This window comes from Oncorhynchus clarkii, chromosome 19, assembly GCF_045791955.1.
Source record: "Oncorhynchus clarkii lewisi isolate Uvic-CL-2024 chromosome 19, UVic_Ocla_1.0, whole genome shotgun sequence".
Taxonomy (NCBI): domain Eukaryota; kingdom Metazoa; phylum Chordata; class Actinopteri; order Salmoniformes; family Salmonidae; genus Oncorhynchus; species Oncorhynchus clarkii.
Window position 1 is genome coordinate 41,761,180 of NC_092165.1, and position 22,909 is coordinate 41,784,088.

Below are 22,909 nucleotides of genomic sequence, written 5' to 3' on the forward strand. Positions count from 1 at the left end.
TGAGATCAAAGTGAAAACGTTTTTTAATAAAAAACAACCATGTACCTGACATATTGGGGAAATGTTATTTTCACCTAACAATATCTGAATGTTTGAAGGGGAGTTTTTGTGCACTCATTAAACATGTAATGTTTATTTTCATACAGTATTAGTCATTTACTACAGCAAAAATAGTAACAAGAATATTGAATGAGAAAATATCAGACCAATATGTATCAAAGTACATTTGGTTGTATTTCTAATAAAAACAAATAGTGCCAGAGATAAGGGGCTGGTAAAAAAACTGAAGCTGAAAGAAGACAAATAATTGTACATTTAAATTGTAAAGGGAGCCCCCCCCATCCAAAAAAAACCTGTTGTTTCACAAATTGTACAGCAAACACCATTTCCCAAAAGTCCTCAACATGATGGTCCTCGTTTCATTGATGGGTTTACTCAATCAGCTTCTTCGCCTTGAAGAAACGCCGCAGATAGAAGACCTGCCATGTTGCCAGCCCAATTAGACAGCACATAGAGAAGATACTGAAGTACAGGACACGCGTGTTGGTGGATTCTGCAATGTGAGGGAAAATATATTTAACTGAATAACAGGTGTGAGTTCATTTAAACCAAGGTTTTACTCCTTTCACAAGACCAGCCAAAGAAAGATTGTGAATCATATGAAACACTGACCATTTTCTGGTAGAGTGAAAACTTGGACCATAAGTTCTACCTTTCTTTCATACATCACTTACCATTTGTGTCCCTCATTTCCTCTTCACGCTTCTTCATGTAGGCAAAATCATTCACAATGGACTCCGATAAGTCCTCGAGGCGTCTTAGTTCAACTTCTAGGGGCTTCAGCTTCTCAACTTTTGCAATCTGAAAAAGAGCACCATACATAATAAACCCATGATTATGCGCTGGTTGGTTTGAGCCTTGAATGCAGATTTTTTTCCCACCTTTATTTAACCAGCTGATTGGCTGACAGCTGTGGTATATCAGACCCTATACAAAACATATATTTTTACTGCTCTAATTACATTGGTAACCAATTAATAATAGCAATATGGCACCTCTGGGCTGTATCCAGAATAGCCCTTAGCTGTGGTATATTGGCCATATACCACACCTCCTCATGCCTTATTGCTTAATTCACCACTGGATAAACTTAATCACATTAATAGGGTAGGATATAGAATTAGTGTATGACATATGCATTGTGGACTGGATAAAGATCTGTGTGAGCATGCAAGAATTTTATGCAGCATGTTTAAGTCTTCATAATGCACAGCAGCTACAATGCTTTCAGAAGTTGACAGTTAAGAGAAAGTTAGTATTTCTTAATTTCCAATACAAACAAGAAATGGAGAAAGCTTAGCCATCTCACATTGTTTGTATTTTCTAATGTTGAGACCTCATGCTGACTCATGGCAAGCCACAACAAATCTGATCCAGATGGACCTGGAGAAAGGCGGATGGGCAGTTGGCACTTACCTCTTCGTAATTCTTTGCCTCCACACCATGCTTCATGTCTAAATTGACTAGCTGGTCTGGGACCCTTCCAGTACCTAGACCACAGAAGGAAAATAATTATTGTACATGGGCCAAACATTCCAGGAAATGCAACCTGCTCTCAGAGCATTTCATATTATGTATGTAAATTCACCACAGTTATTTTCGTATATGACATGGTACAATTTACAAATCGTACAATATGCCACAAATTTGCTAAATGTTAGGAATGTTAGGTATGTTACGAATTCCAATTTGTTGTTGCTAACGATAGCTAGGTAACTAAGGCAAACGTTTCCTAGCTGGCTAACGATAGCTAGCTGGCTAAAATGAGTTGGGTTAAGGTTAGGTTAAAGGGTTAGCTAGTAGTTGCAAAGTTGCTAAAAAGGTAGTCCCCGTTATACGCCCTCTCATCCACCATCCCTTCCTCCTTTTGTTCTTGTTTTAAATTGCCTTCTGTCTTATGTAACGAACGCAGCATATCATACTAATTTCAGTGTTACGTCTAGTCTATGAGACCAGGCTGGGAAATTACTATTTCCCACTGCCAAATCCGGCCCAGTCTGCAAATTGTGTTTAATCATATATACTCCAAGCTTTTAACTTAAACAACCCAGGCCCATTGATACATTAGACCACATCTGTGACACATCTGGTTAAAAACACACTCACCTAGGGGGGATTTGCTTTCAAAGCAAACCTCAAACATATCATAGTCCTCAGTTGTAAAGGCAAATTTTCCCTTTGAAGCATCCTCCTTGGAGTACAAGGTGTGACCTGATGAATCTGTGATCTGAAATGGAAAATAATTAAACGTGGTAGGTACATTGCACATGTTTGACCAAGATAGACATGCATGAATCTAAGTCAACTAGCTAACGCGTTTACATTTTTAAACCCTAGCTACATCATGTTTAATACTTGCATCTAGATATTGATGGCTATTGAAGTCCTTTGCAGTATTCAGTTAAACCAAGCTGACAGCATTTTATTTGGCTAGCTAGCTAACTAACTACATTAGCCAGTGGCTGTTCTATACTGGTTAGCCGTACCGGTTAGCCGCTAGTAGCTACTTAACCCAGACCTGCCCAGTGAAAATTTAACTATTGGCATTGTTTGATACTAGCTAGGTGGTGTAAGTTACATATTCGAGGCTTCCATGTCAAAAAGTTACGCTAACACTGATTTGATACAGTCTAGCTAACGTTAGCAAGCTATCTAGCGTTATACGTGTTACCTTGAGATTGGTTTTCGCATTTGGTTGGTCGCTAACTTCGTATTCGCCTGTAACCAGCACGTCTTTGTGGATCTCTTCCCGCAAACATTTTCTAAGATTCACCGGTAAATAGAACGTAATAGAAAAGGTCGAATCAAAAATCACAGAAACAAGTATTAGTAATATACAAAATCTAGACATGCTGTAGCTGGCTCTGTACGCTACAGTCAGTCACCACCAAGCTAGCTCGATACTAAATGATGCAAAAAAAAAACACGAAATGATGCTCAGTTCCGGGTTAAGTCACGTGATCGCATCGCCCCGCAGCCCTTTTTTACAAGCGCAAAGTGCGCAACATCGTCAACATTATCAAAAAACCGTCATACTGTTGCTGCTTTGTACCCATTGTATTTTCAGTTACTTGACTTGCACCGTTTTCTAGTAATAACTACGAAATAAATGAAAATACTAATAATGTTATTTAATGGTTAATTACTGGTAGATCGAGCAGAGCTCGGCACCGGGCGCCTGCACCATAACATTTGGAATGGTGACATTTGCGCGATTGGTTTTATATCGCTCATTTGCACGTCACGTCAATGATTCATGTCACCGTGTGGGACTGTGGGTCAATGAACCTTTTCGGAGTGGGCGCCCTGATTATAGTTTGTGAGCTAGGCAGGCTACTGCCTGGGAAGGTCTCCCACTCAGAAGTAAAAGATGGGGGTGGGGGTGGGTTGACCTCAGGTCTCCCCACTGGAAGCCCAAGGTAGTGGGAGCGGGGAAGCTTTCAAATAGTACTAATGCAATTAGTAAAATCAGTCACACTACGAAATGCTACCAAATAAACCACAATGCATTCATAATACTGAGAATATATAGTTTCCCCCTGGCTACCCCAACTCTAGCTAACGGCTCCGCACCCCCCCGCAGCTACTTGCCCAAGCCTCCCCAGCTTCTCCTTCACCAAATCCAGATAGCAGATGTTCTGAAAGAGCTGCAAAACCTGGACCCGTACAAATCAGCTGGGCGAGACAATCTGGACACTCTCTTTCTAAAATTATCTGCCGCCGTTTTTGCAACCCCTATTACCCCTAGTCTGTTCAACCTCTCTTTCGTATCGTCCGAGATTCCTAAAGATTGGAAAGCTGCCTCGGTCATCCCCTCTTCAAAGGGGGTGACACTCTAGACCCAAACTGTTACAGACCTATATCCATCCTGCCCTGCCTTTTTAAAGTCTTCGAAAGCCAAGTTAATAAACAGATCACTGACCATTTTCTCCGCTGTGCAATCCGGTTTCCGAGCTGTCTGTCAATCACCGTATTATTATTGGCAGACTCAACAACCTTGGTTTCTCAAATGACTGCCTCTCCTGGTTCAGCAACTACTACTCAGATAGAGTTCAGTGTCAAATCGGAGGGCCTGTTGTCCGGACCTCTGGCAGTCTATATGGGGGTACCATAGGGTTCAGTTCTTGGGCCGACTCTTTTATCTGTTATATAGCAATGATGTCGCTCTTGCTGCGGGTGATTCCTTGATCCATCTCTACGCAGACGACACCATTCTGTATACATCTGGCCCTTCTTTGGACCCTGTGTTAACAAACCTCCAAACGATCTTCAATGCCATACAATACTCATCCCGTGGCCTCCAACTGCTCTTAAACGCTATTAAATCTAAATGCATGCTCTTCAACCGATTGCTGCCCGCACCCGCTCGCCCGACTAGCATCACTACTTTGGACGGTTCCGACCTAGAACATGTGGACAACTATAAATACCTAGGTGTCTGGCTAGACGGTAAACTCCCCTTCCAGACTCATATTAAGCATCTCCAATCCAAAATTAAACCTAGAATCTGCTTCCTATTTCGCAACAAAGCCTCCTTCACTCACGCTGCCAAAAATACCCTCGTAAAACTGACTATCTTACCGATCCTCGACTTCGGCGATGTAATTTACAAAATAGCCTCCAACACTCTACTCAGCAAACTAGATGCATTCTATTACAGTGCCATCCGTTTTGTCACCAAAGCCCCATATACCGCCAACCACTGCGACCTGTATGCTCTTGTCAGCTGGCCCTCACTACATATTCGTCGCCAGACCCACTGGCTCCAGGTCATCTATAAGTCTATGCTAGGTAAAGCTCCGCCTTATCTCAGCTCACTGGTCACCATAACAACACCCACCCGCAGCACGCGCTCCAGCAGGTATATTTCACTGGTCATCCCCAAAGCCAACACCTACTTTGGCCGCCTTTCCATACAGTTCTCTGCTGCCAATGACTGGAACGAATTGCAAAAATCGCTGAAGTTGCAGACTTCTATCTCCCTCACTAACTTTAAGCATCAGCTATCTAAGCAGCTTACCGACAGATGCAGCTGTACACAGCCCATCTGGAAATAGCCCATCCAATTACATACCTCATCCCCATATTGTTTTTATTTACTTTTTATTTTGCTCTTTTGCACACCAGTATTTCTACTTGCACATCATCATCTGCACATCTTTCACTCCAGTGTTAATTTGCTAAATTGTAATTACTTCGCTACTATGGCCTATTTATTGCCTTACTCCCTAATCTTACCTCATTTGCACACACTGTGTATAGATTTTTCTATTGTGCTATTGACTATAAGTTTGTCTATCTCATGTGTAACTCTGTGTTGTTGTTTTTGTCGCACTGCTTTGCTTTATCTTTTCCAGGTGTAACGGCCGTTGGTGGTGGAAGAAGGTGAGGACCAATGCGCAGCGTGGTAAGTGTCCATCTTTTTAATAAAGTAAATGAACACTGAACAAAAACAACAACGCGAATGCACAAAACAGTTCTGTCTGGTGCAGTTACAAACACTCAACAGAAAACAATCACCCACAACTCAAGGGTGAAAACAGGCTACCTAAGTATGGTTCTCAATCAGGGACAACGATTGACAGCTGCCTCTGATTGAGAACCATACCAGGCCAAGCACAGAAATCCCAAATCATAGAAAAAAGAACACAGACTGCCCATCCCAACTCATGCCCTGACCATACTAAAACAAAGAGGTCACCAGGTCGCAGTTGTAAATGAGAACTTGTTCTCAACTGGCCTACCTAGTTAAATAAAGGTGAAATAAAAAATAAATAAAAATAGCCTATGTTGCTATGTTGCTTGCTATGCTATTCCGTTTTCTGTTTAACTAGCTTACATAACATTGGGTATAATTTCACACAGTTTCATCATGATGATGTGTGTAGCCTGCAGCAAAAAGATTATAACCTACATAGCACATTATTGATTTGGTTAACTTTCATTGATGTGACATCATAAAGGTTTTCTTTGATTTTATTGACTAGGTTCTGAGCTCAGTAAGATTAATTTCCAATGCTGTAGGCTAACTTAAAAGATGTCTATATTATGCTGATATTTTGTATCTTTTGTGATATATTGAGTCTTTTGGTGTGTCTTTTGCCTTGAATTAGCCAAACAGGTTGTATGTTCCGTTTGGTTACTATTCTGAAAGTTTGATAAATTGTGCATAATGACATGTATATTTAATTGTGCAACAAATGTATTTAAGGTGTTAGACTCATGTACTGTATTTCAATACAAATTCAGGGGAACTTCTGAAATATTTTTGCGCACCCTCTGGCAATGGCTAGCATGAGGAGCCATGTACCTCCTCAGTCACACAGGCTGTTTGAAATGATCTCGGAGCCTCAGGTGGAGAAGCCACCCACCTCCTCAGCCATACAGGTGTCTTCACAAATGTTGTCTGAGCCTGAGGATGAGGATGAGGATGAAGACCCATTTGCTTCTTCAGGTGTGTTTGTACGCACACGCACGTGTGTGTGTGTGTGTATGGGTACACGCACATGTGTTCATGTGTGCATCCCTGCATAACATAAACAAAATAACTAATTTTCGTTTTGCAAAGTTTAAAGTTTCCATATTGTAGGTAGCAATGATGATTTTATTATTACTGGGTATGTCCAGTTGAAGTCGGAAGTTTACATACACCTTAGCCAAATACATTTCAACTCAGTTTTTCACAATTCTTGACATTTAATCCTAGTAAAAATTCCCGGTTTTAGGTCAGTTAGGATCACCACTTTATTTTAAGAATGTGAAATGTCAGAATAATAGTAGAGAGAATGATTTATTTCAGCTTTTATTTCTTTCATCACATTCCCAGTGATTCACATACATACACTCAATTAGTATTTGGAAGCATTGCCTTTAAATTGTTTAACTTGGGTCAAACGTTTTGGGGAGCCTTCCACAAGCTTCCCACAATAAATTGGGTGAATTTTGTCTCATTCCTCCTGACAGAGCTGGTGTAACTGAGTCAGGTTTGTAGGCCTCCTTGCTCGCACATGCGCTTTTTCAGTTCTGCCCACAAATGTTCTATAGGATTGAGGTCAGGGATTTGTGATGGCCACTCCAATACCTTGACTTTGTTGTCCTTAAGCCATTATGCCACAACTTTGGAAGGATGCTTGGGGTCATTGTCCATTTGGAAGACCCATTTGCGACCAAGCTTTAACTTCCTGACTGATGTCTTGAGATGTTACTTCAATATATCCACATCATTTTCCTTCCTCGTGATGCCATCTATTTTGTGAAGTACACCAGTCCCTCCTGCAGGAAAGAACCCCCACAACATGATGCTGTCACCCGTGTGCTTCACGGTTGGGATGGTGTTCTTCGGCTTGCAAGCTTGCCACTTTTTCCTCCAAACATAACGATGGTCATTATGGCCAAACAGTTCTATTTTTGTTTCATCAGACCAGAGGACACTTCTCAAAAAAGTACGATCTTTGTCCCCATTTGCAGTTGCAAACCGTAGTCTGACTTTTTTTATGGCGGTTTTGGAGCAGTGGCTTCTTCCTTGCTGAGCGTCCTTTAAGGTTATGTCGATATAGGACTCGTTTTACTGTAGATATAGATACTTTTGTACCTGTTTCCTCCAGGTCCTTTGATGTTGTTCTGGAATTGATTTGCACTTTTCGCACTAAAGTACGCTCAACTCTAGGAGACAGAACGCGTCTCCTTGTCACACCCTGACCATAGTTTGCTTTGTATGTTTCTATGTTTTGGTTGGTCAGGGTGTGATCTGAGTGGGCATTCTATGTTACATGTCTAGTTTGTCTAGTTCTATGTTTGGCCTGATAAGGTTCTCAATCAGAGGCAGGTGTTAGTCATTGTCTCTGATTGGGAACCATATTTAGGTAGCCTGTTTGGTGTTGGGTTTTGTGGGTGATTGTTCCTGTCTCTGTGTTTGCACCAGATAGGACTGTTTAGGTTTTCACACATTTATTGTTTTGTTAGTTTATTCATGTATAGTTCCTTTATTGTGGCCCCCACTTCACCATAGTCTTAGTCCCCCACCTTGTCCGCTTCCGTGGCCTCCTAACCACGGCGACCCTACTTAATGACCTCACTGGACTGAGGGGCAGCTCGGGACAGAGGTGCAGCTCGGGACAGAGGTGCAGCTGCTCGGGACAGAGGTGCAGCTGCTCGGGACAGAGGTGCTGCTGCTCGGGACAGAGGGGCCGCTGCTCGGGACAGAGGGGCTCTGGCGCCTCTGGGCTGAGGGGCTCTGGCACCTCTGGGCAGAGGGGCTCTGGCGCCTCTGGGCAGAGGGGCTCTGGCGCCTCTGGGCAGAGGGGCTCTGGCAGCTCTGGGCAGAGGGGTAGCAAATGGGTCTTCCTAATGGACAATGACCCCAAGCATCCTTCCAAAGTTGTGGCAAAATGGCTTAAGGAAAACAAAGTCAAGGTATTGGAGTGGCCATCACAAAGCCCTGACCTCAATCATATAGAAAATCTGTGGGCAGAACTGAAAAAGCTTGTGCGAGCAAGGAGGCATACAAACCTGACTCCGTTACACCAGCTCTGTCAGGAGGAATGGGCCAAAATTCACCCAATTTATTGTGGGAAACTTGTGGAAGGCTACCTGAAACGTTTGACCCAAGTTAAACAATTGAAAGGCAATGCTACCAAATACTAATTGAGTGATGACCCCAAGCATCCTTCCAAAGTTGTGTCAAAATGGCTTAAGTACAAAAAAGTCAAGGTATTGGAGTGGCCATCACAAAGCCCTGACCTCAATCCCATAGAACATTTGTGGGCAGAACTGAAAAAGCATGTGCGAGCAAGAAGGCCTTACAGACCTGACTCTGTTACACCAGCTCTGTCAGGAGGAATGAGACAAAATTCACACAATTTATTGTGGGAAGCTTGTGGAAGACTCCCCGAAACATTTGACCCAAGTTAAACAATTTAAAGGCAATGCTACCAAATACTAATTGAGTGTATGTAAACTTCTGACCCACTGGGAATGTGATGAAAGAAATAAAAGCTGAAATAAATCATTCTCTCTACTATTATTCTGACATTTCATATTCTTAAAATAAAGTGGTGATCCTAACTGACATAAGACAGGGAATTTTTACAAGGATTAAATGTCAGGAATTGTGAAAAACTGAGTTGAAATGTATTTGGCTAAGGTGTATGTAAACTTCCGACTTCAACTGTATATGACTTACCAACCAGATTTGTCAGTTCTTAGAATGCTTTAGATTTAGCGGCCTGTAATTATTCTATAATAAAACATATAGGCATTTTTTTAAGTAATTATAAGTGGGAAGCCAATTGTGTATGCCAAATGTCATGTATGGTGAGCTGTAAAACATATAGAGACAACTGCATTATAGGGAAATTGAAGTGTGCTGTTATTTGCACCAAAGAAATAGCACAGTCCGTCTGTATGAATGTATGAATGGGCATGCTACACATGACACTTTCCTCTGGTATTTGTTGAATAAATACATTTGAAAAAAATGCAATATAATTACCTGGGGGTAAATGACAATAATGAGCAACTCGGCGATGATATTGAGTATTTGGCAAATGTTTATCTAAAATATGCTAAATGTGTGTTTCATTGTCCAGTGGCTCCCCTCCATAGAGATGGTACAGCCTCCGTTCATTCATAAAAGTCTGTCAGAATATAAAAGGAGGGGCTTGCACACAAGTCTATCAGTTACCAGGTATAAACCTGGAATAGAAGCTGCTGAAAAAAATCAATTTGACGAGAAGGGTGAATATTCTGTTAGCTAAGGATTTTTTAAGACATGTTTCTCAACCCTGACTTCGATTCAATGTCTCGCTGTAGCACTGAATCTCCTGTTGGGGACACCCTGACGTACTATCAGAAGACACAAGACGACTCTATCTCCAGCTCCTCAGCTTCGCCATCAGAGAGTAATGCACAGGTATGAATCAATCAAGTGGTGATGCCTGTGATGCAATGATGTATAATATTCAGACGTAACGATGTCAACGATTATTAATTTAAATATGGTTGACTTTCATCATTTATCAGTGTTAATCTCTATTAACATTAATGTATGTGAAATATTAATAGGAAATCATTGATATTGATGTATTTGTCGAAAATGCTGGGTGGGTAAATGATTCTACCATATGATTCCTATTAATATGATAAATACACTCTTTCCTATTCCAGAAGTGTGAGATATTGAAAATGCAACACCCCACAGTGAGAGAGGATGAAAATTGTGTATATTATGATTTACACGTCCTCAGACCAAACATGTAGCATGTCGATGCAGCAGTTCATTGAGAAAAATAAATCCATTCAGGAGCCTCCACAACATCTCTGCGTCAGTGTTGACGTCAGTAACAGTGATAAAGTCAAATATCGATCCAGGGGAGACTATTTTTAGATGGCTAGATATATTTTAAGAGAACCCATACATAGTGCATGCCGTGACAATAGAGCATAGAGTCACAGACATCCCCAATCCGAATGTGGTAATTGCCTTATGTCTCTGTTATTAGAATAAAATGTGTTTAATGACACATTTTGCAGTAAAATAATGAAGCTAATTGTGATTTTTTTAAAATCATCAGTGGTAAATGAACTTGTATCACTTTGCAGGAGCTCTGCCCAGACATGGATATACCAGCCACTCCATTTGTTCCAACAGTGACTGCAATTTCCACAACCCCGGATTTGCTATGGATGGTCCAGCCGACCATTATAACGTCTCTTTCCCCATCTCTGAGTAGCAAACAAACCAATGAAGCAAAGAGCTCTCACCAGTCAACACCCAAAGCGGGCGAGAGCAGGGGAAAAAACACTGGCAGAAAGGGGAAAGCCGAGCAGGTTAGAGCACTTTTCTGATTGCAAATCAAACAAAAAACATTAACTTGTGTAAACATCTAAATCAATATTAACAGTGCAGCAGCAGCAGCAGCAATGCATGCTCTCCAAAAGCAGTGTATTTGACTGTGTGCTGAGCTCAGGCAGTCCATTTGTATTCAGGTCACAGCGAGTCTGCAACAATGGTCTATTTTTAGACGCATTGCAGAGAAAGATGCTTTTGCTACACTCCAGAAGGGGATTTGGCAATGGAATGCAATGATATTAGGAGATGAAATGGACTGATTCTTCAAGGTGCAAGTGTTTTTCTCTGAACCCCACAGTTATCTCCAGAGGAAGAAGAGAAGAAGAGGGTGAGGAGAGAGAGAAATAAAATGGCTGCAGCCAAATGTCGCAACAGACGGAGGGAACTCACTGATTCACTGCAAACTGTAAGTTAACCCTTAGAAATCATGTTAATCACAGTACCATCATTTTAAACAGTAATCTATGGTTATGATTTAGATTTCCTGTGTTATTTTTTGGGGATATTTTCGAAGGAGACTGATCAGCTGGAGGAAGACAAAGCAGCTCTGCAGACAGAGATAGCCAACCTCCTCAAAGAGAAAGAGAGGCTGGAATTTGTCCTCGCTACTCATAAACCTGTGTGCCAAATTACAGAAGAATTGGATTCCATCTTCCAGAAGCCCAGTAGGTCTCCAGACCTCCCCCCCAGCCCAGAGGGGGGTAAACTCCCTGAGGACAGTGCTCAGGAAGCCCCCTCGCTCCAGGACATGGACATCCTCAATGACACGTCCACAGCCATCTCTGGAAACTCCAACATCCTACTCTGTGCCAGTATTGAAGTGAACATCTGCGACCTTGAGCCCTCTTTGGACATGAAGGAGGGTCTCCTGGACAATCTGCTGCCCAGCATGGATGAGGAAGTCCCCACAGAGACTGCCCACTCTGTCCCAGATATTGACCTGAGTGGCTCTCTTGGGGTTACGGACTGGGAAACCCTGTACAAATCTGTGTCTAATGACCTAGAGCCCTTGAGCACTCCTGTTGTAACCTCCACCCCCACATGTAGCAGCTACCTGTCCGTTTTCACATTCTCCTGTCCTGATCTTGACTCCTTTGGAGTGGGGTTTGACGGTCGCAAAAGTGGAGGGGGCAAGGCTGAATCTGTTGATATCCTCAACTCTCCAACCCTGTTGGCCTTATAATGTAAGCATAGGGAGTTGATTGGTTTATCACTTTAGTTGGTTTTCCTGACTGTGATAGGCTATCAGAGACTTTCTGTGGTTTCAGCACTTCAGTTTTATTATTACACTCATGAAATGTTTTTGACTAAGCAAGTATAAACTTCTTCCAGATACAATTGATATAGCTAAGAGCATGGCTATACACTTTACTGATAGGGAGTAAGTATGTTCTGGTTTTAAACGCATGCAGAGGAATTCCAAATAATTGTCATGTTTCATATATGTTTGATCTGGTACTAGATCTATGCTGTATTGTGGAATTGACTGTACGGTTTTGTGCTTCAATGGGAATAGTATATCAATAGCTATGAATGTTGTGTTATAGTTCAAGTATACATCCATGTTCGGTAGGTACATACCTCAACGTCATCAACTGTGATTTGACCTCATTGTTACAATGTTTAGAGTTTTCAATGAAAAAATCCAGTGCTATATTTATCAAGATGTAAATTATGATAATTTATTTTTTTACCTTCAATTCTGACTTGTTTGTCAAGTTAAAAAAGTAAAATGAGCATCGATTGCTGATTGATACATTTTTAAATTAAATATTAATTCAAAGTGATGTTGGGTGCTTTATTGAATACTAAATATTAAATCACTCATACCAGCTAGTGTCACTCCATTGAGTTTAACAATTAATGTATATCTTTTTTCAGATAAGACAAATTAAATTATATGGTCACCAGAAAATCTATTGAACAAAAATATAAATGCAACATGTAAAGTGTTGGTCCCCTGTTTCATGAGCTGAAATAAAATATCCCAGACATTTTCCATACGCACAAAATGCTTATTTTTCTAAAATGTTGTGCACAAATTAGTTTACATCCCTGTTAGTAAGCATTTCTCATTTGCCAAGATATTCCATCCACCTGACAGGTGTGGCATATCAAGAAGCTGATTAAACAGCAAGATCATGACACAGATGCACCTTGTGCTGGGCACAATAAAATGCCACTCATAAATTAGCAGTTTTGTCAAACAACACAATGCCACCGATGTCTCACGTTTTGAGGGAGCATGCAGGAATGTCCACAAGAGCTGTTGCCAGATAATTGAATGTTAATTTCTCTACCATAAGCCGCCTCCAACATCGTTTGAGAGATTTTGGCAGTACGTCCAACCAGCTTCACAACCGCAGACCACATGTAACCACGCTAGCCCAGGACAGCCACTTCTTCACCTGCTGGATTGTACGAGACCAATACTGAGGAGTACTTCTGTCTGTAATGAAAGCCCTTTTGTGGGGAAAAACTCATTCTGATTGGTTGCCCTCCCAGGCCCACCCATGGCTGAGCCCCTGCCCAGTCATCTGAAATCCATAGATTAGGGCCTAAATAATTTATTTCAATTGACTGATTTCCTTCTATGAACTGTAACTCAGTAAAATCGTTGAAATTGTTGCAAGTTGCGTTTATATTTTTTTCACTATGGAAACAACTCGCATTGAATTTGATTTGGATGTTCCTCTTGTTAGTAGGTCCTCTTGTTAATTATTGTAGAAAAGTAGATAAAAGTCTCTCTCTCCTCTCTGTGTGTCCTTTTTCTGTGTGTGGAATAGAAAGTGAGAGTGTGAGTGAATTAAACAAGAATGGTGTTTATAAAAGGCAATATTGTCAGGTATTGACCAATTGAGGTGTGTGGGTTGACAACATGGTCAATCCTGCTCTGCTCTGCACTGGGTCAGTGGGGTGGTTTGTTTTCTGGTTTCTAGGGGAGGAGCGGATAGGATTTCCCCACTTCTTCCCCCCACTTTAACGTCTAGTTGGCATAACTGATAATTTCCGCATTCCCAAATCCTCCCAGATAGAGCTAACTATTTAAACGGGCCGATGCAACGATTTCCACTTTTTAAAATCTACTGTCGACCTTCAGCTGACCAGAAGAACAGACAACTGTTGCACTCGGAATCAAAGTCAGGTAATAGACAGCTTCGTAGTCGAGAAACATTGATTACACTGGGGCTCCACGCTGGATGAGTTGCCAGTGTGAGCAGAGCAGCCCATTAACTTTTCAGTGGATCATTGTGCACAATCCTTGCATTTGTGCAATCCCGTTCTTTCGTTCTCTTTGGTTTGGGCAGCACTGCACTGTAAAAATTTATGTATATTATAAACGTTATTCGTGAGACATAACTTTTACAATCAATGCTTTTCTTTTGTTTAGGATGCACGCTTGCAAGGTTGCAGTCCTACACGTTTATTCAACCCAATAAACAAGTCGTTCCCTACAACTTTATTGGTCCTGAACGAATATGACTTATTAAGAACATCCTTCATAACATGTAGTATAACATTGATCTAGCACTTGTCTTAGATGTATTTGCTCGAGTGTCTTCGTTTCATCACTGCAAAAGTCAGTTACGTAACATGCATGCCTTACTGAAGAATAACTTCCGCTTTAAAAATGAGTCATGGTGACTCAGAAGTGTATCATTATTAACCGAGGTTTGCTTTTCTTGTTTCTTTGTAACTACGGGCTTTCAAGAGTGTTACAATAACGTGATGGAATTTTGACAATGTATCAATGTAGTATTACAATGTTACTTACATTTGATTTCACACTGTAGGCCTGCCTATGTTACACTAAATATTTTTCTTACTTCGATTTATCACGTAGCCTAGTCCAAAAACATGGCTTCTAATAAACAGTTTCATTTAGCAACAATTCAGTGACTTTTAGGTTACTGAATGTACTTTTAGCCAGATTTTAGCAGAGATGCAGAGAAGTATATTTAGAAGTATATTTAGTTTTTTAAAATAATTATCAGTCAGGAGGATACAGTGCCTTCAGAATGTATTCTTGCCCCTTGACTACAGCATACATTCTAAATTAATTAAATTAAATATATGTTTTTTTTTTTTATGTTTGCACATTAATTGAAAATTTAATTCAGAAATATCTAATTTACTTAAGTATTCACACCCCTGAGTCAATACATGCTAGAATCACCTTTGGCAGTATTTTGGGGGTAAGTCTCTAAGAGCTTTGCACACCTGGATTGTACAATATTTACATTACGTTTCGTATTCAGGACAAAAAGTTAATTTCTTTGCCTTTACTTTTTGTGTCTTATTGCAAACAGGATGCATGTTTTGGAATATTTTTATTCTGTACAGGCTTCCTTCTTTTTACTTATTTAGGTTAGTATTGTGGAGTAACTACAATGTTGTTGATCCATCCTCAGGTTTCTCCTATCACAGCCATTAAACTCTGTAACTGTTTTAAAATCACCATTGGCCTCATGGTGAAATCCGAGGTTTCCTTCCTCTCCGGCAACTCAATTAGGAAGGACGCCTGTATCTTTGTAGTTACTCAGTGTATTGATACACCATCCAAAGTGTAATTAATAACTTCACCATGCCCAAAGGTACACTACCGTTCAAAAGTTTGGGGTCACTTACAAATGTCCTTGTTTTGGAAAGAAAGCAACAAAAAAAAATGTCCATTAAAATAACATCAAATTTATCAGAAATACAGTGTAGACATTGTTAATGTTGTAAATTACTATTGTAGCTGGAAACGGCTGATTTTTTAAATGGAATATCTACATAGGCGTACAGAGGTCCATTATTAGCAACCATCACTCCTGTGTTCCAATGGCATGTTGTGTTAGCTAATCCAAGTTTATCATTTTAAAAGGCTAATTGATCATTAGAAAACCCCTTTGCAAGTATGTTAGCACAGCTGAAAACTGTTGTCCTGATTAAAAAATCAATAAAACTGGCCTTCTTTAGACTAGTTAAGTATCTGGAGCATCAGAATTTGTGGGTTCGATTACAGGCTCAAAATGGCCAGAAACAAATAACTTTCTTCTGAAACTCGTCAATCTATTCTTGTTCTCAGAAATGAAGGCTATTCCATGCGAGAAATTGCCAAGAAACTGAAGATCTCGTACAACGCTGTATACTACTCCCTTCACAGAACAGCGCAAACTGGCACTAACCAGAATAGAAAGAGGAGTGGGAGGTCCCAGTGCACAACTGAGCAAGAGGACAAGTACATTGGAGTGTCTAGTTTGAGAAACAGATGCCTCACAAGTCCTCAACTGGCAGCTTCATTAAATAGTACCCGCAAAACACCAGTCTCAACATCAACAGTGAAGAGGCGACTCCGGGATGCTGGCCTTCTAGGCAGAGTTGCAAAGAAAAAGCCATATCTCAGACTGGCCAATAAAAAGAAAAGATTAAGATGGGCAAATGAACAGACACTGGACAGAGGAAGATTGTTATGGACAGACAAAACTAAGTTGGGTGAGGTGTTCGGATCACAAAGAAGAACATTTGTGAGATGCAGAAAACATGAAAAATGTTGGAGGAGTGCTTGACGCCATCTGTCAAGCAAGGTGGAGGCAATGTGATGGTCTGGGGGACGCTTTGGTGGTGGTAAAGTGGGAGATTTGTACAGGGTAAAAGGGATCTTGAAGAAAGAAGGCTGTCACTACATTTTTTGCAACGCCATGCCATACCCTGTGGACAGCGTGTAATTGGAGCCAATTTCCTTCTACAACAGGACAATGAACCAAAGCACTGCTCCAAACTATGCAATAACTATTTAGGGAAGAAGCAGTCAGCTGGTATTCTGTCTATAATGGAGTGGCCAGCACAGTCACCGGATCTCAACCCTATTGAGCTGTTGTGGGAGCAGCTTGACCGTGTGGTACGTAAGAAGTGCCCATCAAGCCAATCCAACTTGTGGGAGAGGCTTCAGGAAGCATGGGGTGAAATCTCTTCAGATTACCTCAACAAATTGACAACTAGAATGCCAAAGGTCTGTAAGGCTGGATTCTTTGAAGAAAGCAAAGTTTGAAGGACACAATTATTATTTCAATTAAAATCATTATTTATAACCTTGTCAATGTCTTGACTCTATTTCCTACTCATTTTGCAACTAATTTCATGTATGTTTTCATGTAAATCAAGGAAACGTCTAAGTGACCACAAACTTTTGAACTGTAGTGTATATTCAATGTCTGCTTTTTCCCCCATTTACCAATAGGTGCCCTTCTTTGCGAACCATTGGAAAACATACCTAGTCTTAGTGGTCGAATTTGTGCTTGAAATTCACTGCTCAACTGAGGGACCTTACAGATAATTGTATGTGTGGGATACAGAGATGAGGTAGTCATTTAGAAATCATGTTAAACGCTATTATTGCAAATTCTTTAGGCTTGCCATAACAAAAGGGTTGAATGCTTATTGACTCAGGACATTTCTGCTTTTAATTTTTATTAATTTGTAAACATTTCTGAAAACATAATTACACTTTGACATTATGAGGTATTGTGCATAGATCAGTGACACAAAATCTCAATTTAATATATATTAAATTCAGCCTTCAACACAACAAAATGTAGAAAAAGTCAAGGGGTGTGAGTACTTTCTGAAGGCACTGTATACTGTGCTCTGAAGATATTTGCATATTGTTCATTTGACATTTTTTACACAAAGCACATTCTTATATCTTTGTTTTTTCAGATTCAGAGTGTTTAATAGTCACATGTACAGGGGTTGCAGATATGATTGCAGGGTACAGTGAAAATCTAAGTCTCCAAGCTCCAACATGCAGGGCTAAGTGAAATAAAACCTTCAAGCAACACACTCACCTTAAATGTGAGTGGATTATTTATCTTTATGGGGAGGTTACCCTACTAAAGTCACCACAAAGGTCTTTGTCATCATGTAGCTTCAAAACTAAAGTCATAACAACACTGTTGTCTTATAATACCAGAGGAGTTCCACATGCTACTTTCATACTTTTGTGCCTAGTACTTTTGTTTTGAGGAACTTTCGAACTGTAACTCATTTTACGCAGAGACAAAATTATGGATGTTTGCTTGTGTTTATAGATTTTAAAAAGGGTTTCAGTCCAGTACAATCAAAATGTGCACTACACAGCAAACATGGAATCACGTTTTGCACATAAGGTAAAGCAGCGGTTTTGCTGAGACATACCAATATTCATTATGTTATGTAAACTGAGAGGACCAGATTTTCATCTATAAAGCCAAATTGGGTTGTATCTGTGCAGTAGTAATGATTTAGGAGTGACTTTGTTGAACATAATTAGCTGCAGAAGGAGGCCAAATGGCAGCTGTTGGTAGATTTAATGCTGCACATTGGGGCAGTTAGGAGGTGGTTGAGGAAGGGGTCAGGTACAGTAGATAGGGGTGGAGTATTGTGGAGAGAAACAGGCTACACACTTGCATGGAAACATGCAAAAACCTCAAATCACTTGTCTTGGTACCGTGCCCAGAATAAGATTATTGGCCTACTTTGCTTGGGTCCCATTTGTTGGAACTCAACATTGTACAACTAGACAGGATAGGTCCTGACTGTATAGACATTGAAGGAAACCTTCAGTATTTACATTTACTGGGGGTAAGGTCAGAGATCAGTGTAGGTGATCCTGTATCAATATATCCTGGTGTGTAGTTGGTATCTGTATTACACTCTTGCTAGCTTTCAAACAAAGGGAACACTGTTTCTGTTCTGTTTATTTTTCCTCATCATTCACTCTGGCTATCCTGCTGGGCTCATAAGTCATTTATTTTTTGAGATTTTGGAGAATACTGTGTATTCAGCGCAAATGGGTAAACTATTATGATTCTTTATTAATATTGTATCCCAGTGGTGACCTGGTGGGGTTGTGAGTGAGTATTTATTTTCACACGTGCCTCTGAATCCAATTCCATCTATAATGTGGTGGGAAATGTGAATGAGTGTGGGCAAATGAAATTAGACAGCCGTCTTGTCTGTAGCGTTCTTTGGCTCGGATATTCTTGGGAGAGTTGATGTAGCAAGCTGTTGTCCCTGGCTACCTCTCTCCAGGCACCTTCTCTTTGATTTTAGCGCTCGCTGATTTTCATGCCAACCTCTGCATTGAATATTTGGCTGATGTAAGCTTATAAATGAGTGAGGCAAAAATGAGTACAATCAAGAAAGGAGTTTTCAAACAGTTATAGATGTACAAATGTACAATGCTTCTGTTTAAACAGTCTTTTGAGACTCTGTTAGGTGAGCTACAGTGTAATATACCGTATCTGTCATCCTACCAAATTAATTACTTGCTACTCACCTGGGAATAAAGGCAGATGTCTTTGCATAACGTATATTACTACAGTTATAAACAAAAGATTTACAGGGAAGACTCAATGTAGTGTTGATGTAGATATTGTATAGTGTCCGTTTAGTCAGACAAAATAGAAGAAGGGTTTGGCGAAGAACCTTTATCAGGGGACCAGGGTTGGCTACATTGTCCTGAGCACCCGTAGCCACATTCCACTTCCCTGATATGGAGAAAATAACTCATATGGAGGAAGCATGGGCAACGGGTGTTTCTTGGCAAGGGCTGGCTGCAGCTCTCCTTGGGATAAAGGGGAATGTGTCTGAGTCTACTTTTGTGCTGGGCTATGTGCTTCTCTCTTGGCCTCCTCGGGAATGAAAAAGAAAAACATAGATCTGTGCCAAGACCTATGTAAATGGGAGTATACATACATTCCAGAAAAAAAGAGATGAAATAATAAAATGTCCTAATGGGAGACAGCCTCGGCCTCCTGCTCTGTAACAGGCCAACAATTCATTAGAGAGGGCTGCCAGGGAGACCAGGTGCACCCTGGGAAATGCCTCCTTCAAGCCCTTTAGCAGACTTAAATGAAAGTAGAGCAATTAATGATCTGTCTTCTATACCAAAACCACAAGCAGGTTTGAGATGTGAATGCTTGGGGTAAAATGGATTCAGATCTTTAACTCTGGTATAGCTATTGCCTGAAGCCAACAGAAGTTTATTCTCCATGCTGAATCTGCATTTGCCTCCCTCTTTGACAATTTCTAGAATGTGAACACATTCTGACCATTATGATTGGTCCCAGAAACCAATGGATTGGGCCAGAGCTGGTCTTCATGATGATTATCAACTTTGATACTCTGGTTAGATTTGTTCGAGACGATCCAATCGCTGATTCATTTGTTTTGTACAACGCCCCTCCTTTTCAAGTCACACAAACAACTTGTAGGATGGTAGTTTCATACTGAATCTATGTAGCGATCAGTAGAGCAGCGGAATTAAATATTCAGAGGTGGTGAATCGTACATCTCAAACCATGTGTTGTTTATTTTCTTCTCAATGTATTTTCCTATCCATTTGTCCCTTTCCCTATAAGCTGTGGTCACAGCCGGATCTAACATGATGCCGGGACCAATCCCAGATCCCCTGGTGACAGCGGGCTCCCTGCCCAGCCTGGGTCCCCTGGCAGGGATCCCCTCCACCACGCTGACTGACCAGCTCAAATACGCCGACCTCCGGGAACTGGGGTCCATGCTCTCTCCACTGCACTTCTTGGGCAAGCTAGGGAAGAGGCCCCTAAACATCAAAACAGAAGTGAGAATGAAAGTTGTTTTAGTTCTTGAAAATGTTGTGAGAAGTTCAAATTCAGACATCTTTCAGGTAATTTTACTGTTTACGGCTCACTCTTTTGATGTTTTGACTTTTCTTACCATCACAGAAATTTGTAGAAAACATAGGCAATGTTATTTCCCAGAGCACAGAGGGACTTCAGTATCTACTTAATGTTGACCAAGGGCATCACCTAGTGGACAGAATTATCATTAAAACAAACAATCTACTTTTCGATGGTTTCCCACACTTGAAACATAATTGCTGGGTCCATTTTCCACCTTAAGTTCTATTTTAAAGCATGTTTGCATTTCCCCTCAATGTAGAGAGATGAGGAAGAGGACAGGAGGAAACGAAGGAGAGAGAAAAACAAAGTTGCAGCAGCACGCTGTAGAAACAAAAAGAAGGAGAGGACAGACTATCTACAAAGGGTAAGAGGGAGGTTTTTCTTTAATGAAATGTATAGATCTCCATTCTTCTAAGAATAGGTAATGTTAATCTTATCCTTCCTTCCTTCCTCATGCACACTATGTCTCAGGAATCAGAGAGACTAGAGGTGATGAACTCTGACCTCAAAGCCCAGATCGAGGAGCTGAAGCATGAGCGGCAGCAGCTGATCATCATGTTGAATCACCACCGCCCAACGTGCATCGTAAGAACAGACAGCGTCAAGACCCCTGAAAGCGAAGTCAACCCCTTGCTGGAGCACCTGGAGGGGAAGTGATGTCACAGGACTCAGAGCAGCAGTGTCACAGTTACAGTTTACAGTGAAGCTCCACTCCGGTCAGCTAGCAGCACTTCAATACCTCTGGGTTCTTGGCTTAGAGGAGAACCAGCTAAGCACTCCTGCCTGGAGCCAGAGAGCCTTTAAACACAAAGGTGACCCAATGTGATTGGACTTTGTGCTGGCAGTTAAATGCATTGTTTAGATTTTTTGTTTTGTTATTGTTGTTGTTATTAAGGGCCCCATAGTCCCAGCCACTATCACTATAAATAAATGGAATTTAATAAATGGCTAAATGCAGCTTGGTGAGCAATACTCCACCGTTCCAAGGCAACATGGCAGATCTCTCAGGCCCCTAGGCACAGTCAGAGCTGTATTTTTTGTTTATACATATGTGTACTGGTTATGTACACGGATGTTTTTTTTAATATGATTTTTTCTTTGTATTATGCCTTCGATGGCAGACCGGTTGAACCGCTTTCTTTTTTTTTGGCGCAGGCGTCATATATGCACATAACCTACAGTATATATTGACTGTTTACATTGTAGTTGGTCTGTTATTGTTACTTTCAAATATGGTTCTGATTTGTATACTCACTATACATTATATGTATCATTTGACATACTGAACAAAAATATAAAACGCAACATGCAACAATTTCAAATATTTGACTGAGTTACAGCTCAGATGAGGAAATCAGTCAATTGAAATAAATTATTTAGGTCCTAATCTATGGATTTCACATGAGTGGGAATACAGATGGTCACAGATACCTTAAAAAAAATTGGGCCTCACAATGGGCCTCAGGATCTCGTCACGCTATTTCTGTGAATTCAAATTGCCATTGATAAAATCGTGTTCGTTGGCCGTAGCTTATGTCTGCCTGCCCATACCTTAACCCCACCGCCACCATAGGGCACTCTGTTCACAACGTTGACATCAGCAAACCGCTCGCCCACACACGTGGCCTGTGGTTGTGAGGCCGGTTGGACGTACTGCCAAATTCTACTACGTTGGAGGCGGCTTATGGTAGAGAAATTAACATTCAATTCTCTGGCAGCAACTTTGGTGGACATTCCTGCAATCAGCATGCCAATTGCATGCTCCTTCAAAACTTGAGACATCGGTGGCATTGTGTTGTGTGACAAAACAGCACATTTTAGTGTGGACTTTTATTGTCCCCAACACAAGGGGCACCTGTGTAATGTTCCTGCTGTTTAATCAGGGATGTAAACAAATTTGTGCACAACATTTTTGAGAAATAATCTTTTTGTGCGTGCGTATGGAACATTTCTGTAATATTTTATTTCAGCTCATGAAACATAGGACCAACATGTTACATGTTGAGTTTATATTTTTGTTCAGTGGTATAAGCTATCACAACGTGATACATTTTGTATTTATATTACAAATAAATACAGTTTCTTTTCTCCTTGGCTTTTGTTGTGATTTAGAACTGTGAACAGCATTTCAAATTGTAATTTCCTTATTCATCATACTATTTGATCTGTGATATTAATAATGCCATTACAAAAATCCTAGTTGGAAGCGATATCATACCCTGACATCACAACATTACTATAAGCTAATTTAAATACATCTGAGGATTTGTCTATGAGGTCATTTAAATCAGCTGCTTGATTTGATCACTTGACT

The 22,909-nt window shown here is 40.7% G+C and overlaps 3 protein-coding genes across 3 annotated transcripts; 2 read left to right on the top strand and 1 right to left on the bottom strand.

Moving 5' to 3' along the window:
* On the bottom strand, positions 1-2,982 carry LOC139375216 (transmembrane emp24 domain-containing protein 10-like). Its single transcript, XM_071116806.1, has 5 exons — positions 2,732-2,982; positions 2,167-2,287; positions 1,477-1,550; positions 735-861; positions 1-553 (listed from the first exon to the last, which is right to left on the bottom strand). The coding sequence occupies exons 1-5, from the start codon at positions 2,909-2,911 to the stop codon at positions 432-434; spliced, it is 624 nt and encodes a 207-aa protein (XP_070972907.1). The 5' UTR covers positions 2,912-2,982; the 3' UTR covers positions 1-431.
* A 6,828-nt stretch (positions 2,983-9,810) lies between these two features.
* Positions 9,811-13,553, top strand: LOC139374270 (protein c-Fos-like). Its single transcript, XM_071115301.1, has 4 exons — positions 9,811-9,970; positions 10,660-10,887; positions 11,208-11,315; positions 11,424-13,553. The coding sequence occupies exons 1-4, from the start codon at positions 9,830-9,832 to the stop codon at positions 12,090-12,092; spliced, it is 1,146 nt and encodes a 381-aa protein (XP_070971402.1). The 5' UTR covers positions 9,811-9,829; the 3' UTR covers positions 12,093-13,553.
* A 351-nt stretch (positions 13,554-13,904) lies between these two features.
* Positions 13,905-22,688, top strand: LOC139374271 (jun dimerization protein 2-like). The gene is made up of 4 exons (XM_071115302.1): positions 13,905-14,054; positions 20,296-20,513; positions 20,855-20,959; positions 21,067-22,688. The coding sequence occupies exons 1-4, from the start codon at positions 13,967-13,969 to the stop codon at positions 21,250-21,252; spliced, it is 597 nt and encodes a 198-aa protein (XP_070971403.1). The 5' UTR covers positions 13,905-13,966; the 3' UTR covers positions 21,253-22,688.
* Positions 22,689-22,909: the final 221 nt, after the last annotated feature.

What these genes read in the sequence shown, in the direction of transcription:
- LOC139375216 (XM_071116806.1), bottom strand. Translation starts at nt 2,911, where the DNA reads ATGTCTAGATTTTGTATATTACTAATACTTGTTTCTGTGATTTTTGAT. An exon ending in ATGCGAAAACCAATCTCAAG is followed by an intron (nt 2,288 to 2,731) that starts GTAACACGTATA and finishes TTTCCATTTCAG; the next exon opens with ATCACAGATTCATCAGGTCA. An exon ending in GGAAATGAGGGACACAAATG is followed by an intron (nt 554 to 734) that starts GTAAGTGATGTA and finishes CTCACATTGCAG; the next exon opens with AATCCACCAACACGCGTGTC.
- LOC139374270 (XM_071115301.1), top strand. Translation starts at nt 9,830, where the DNA reads ATGTTTCTCAACCCTGACTTCGATTCAATGTCTCGCTGTAGCACTGAA. An exon ending in GAAAGGGGAAAGCCGAGCAG is followed by an intron (nt 10,888 to 11,207) that starts GTTAGAGCACTT and finishes TGAACCCCACAG; the next exon opens with TTATCTCCAGAGGAAGAAGA. An exon ending in TCACTGATTCACTGCAAACT is followed by an intron (nt 11,316 to 11,423) that starts GTAAGTTAACCC and finishes ATATTTTCGAAG; the next exon opens with GAGACTGATCAGCTGGAGGA.
- LOC139374271 (XM_071115302.1), top strand. Translation starts at nt 13,967, where the DNA reads ATGCAACGATTTCCACTTTTTAAAATCTACTGTCGACCTTCAGCTGAC. An exon ending in GCACTCGGAATCAAAGTCAG is followed by an intron (nt 14,055 to 20,295) that starts GTAATAGACAGC and finishes TTTCCCTATAAG; the next exon opens with CTGTGGTCACAGCCGGATCT. An exon ending in CCCTAAACATCAAAACAGAA is followed by an intron (nt 20,514 to 20,854) that starts GTGAGAATGAAA and finishes CCCTCAATGTAG; the next exon opens with AGAGATGAGGAAGAGGACAG.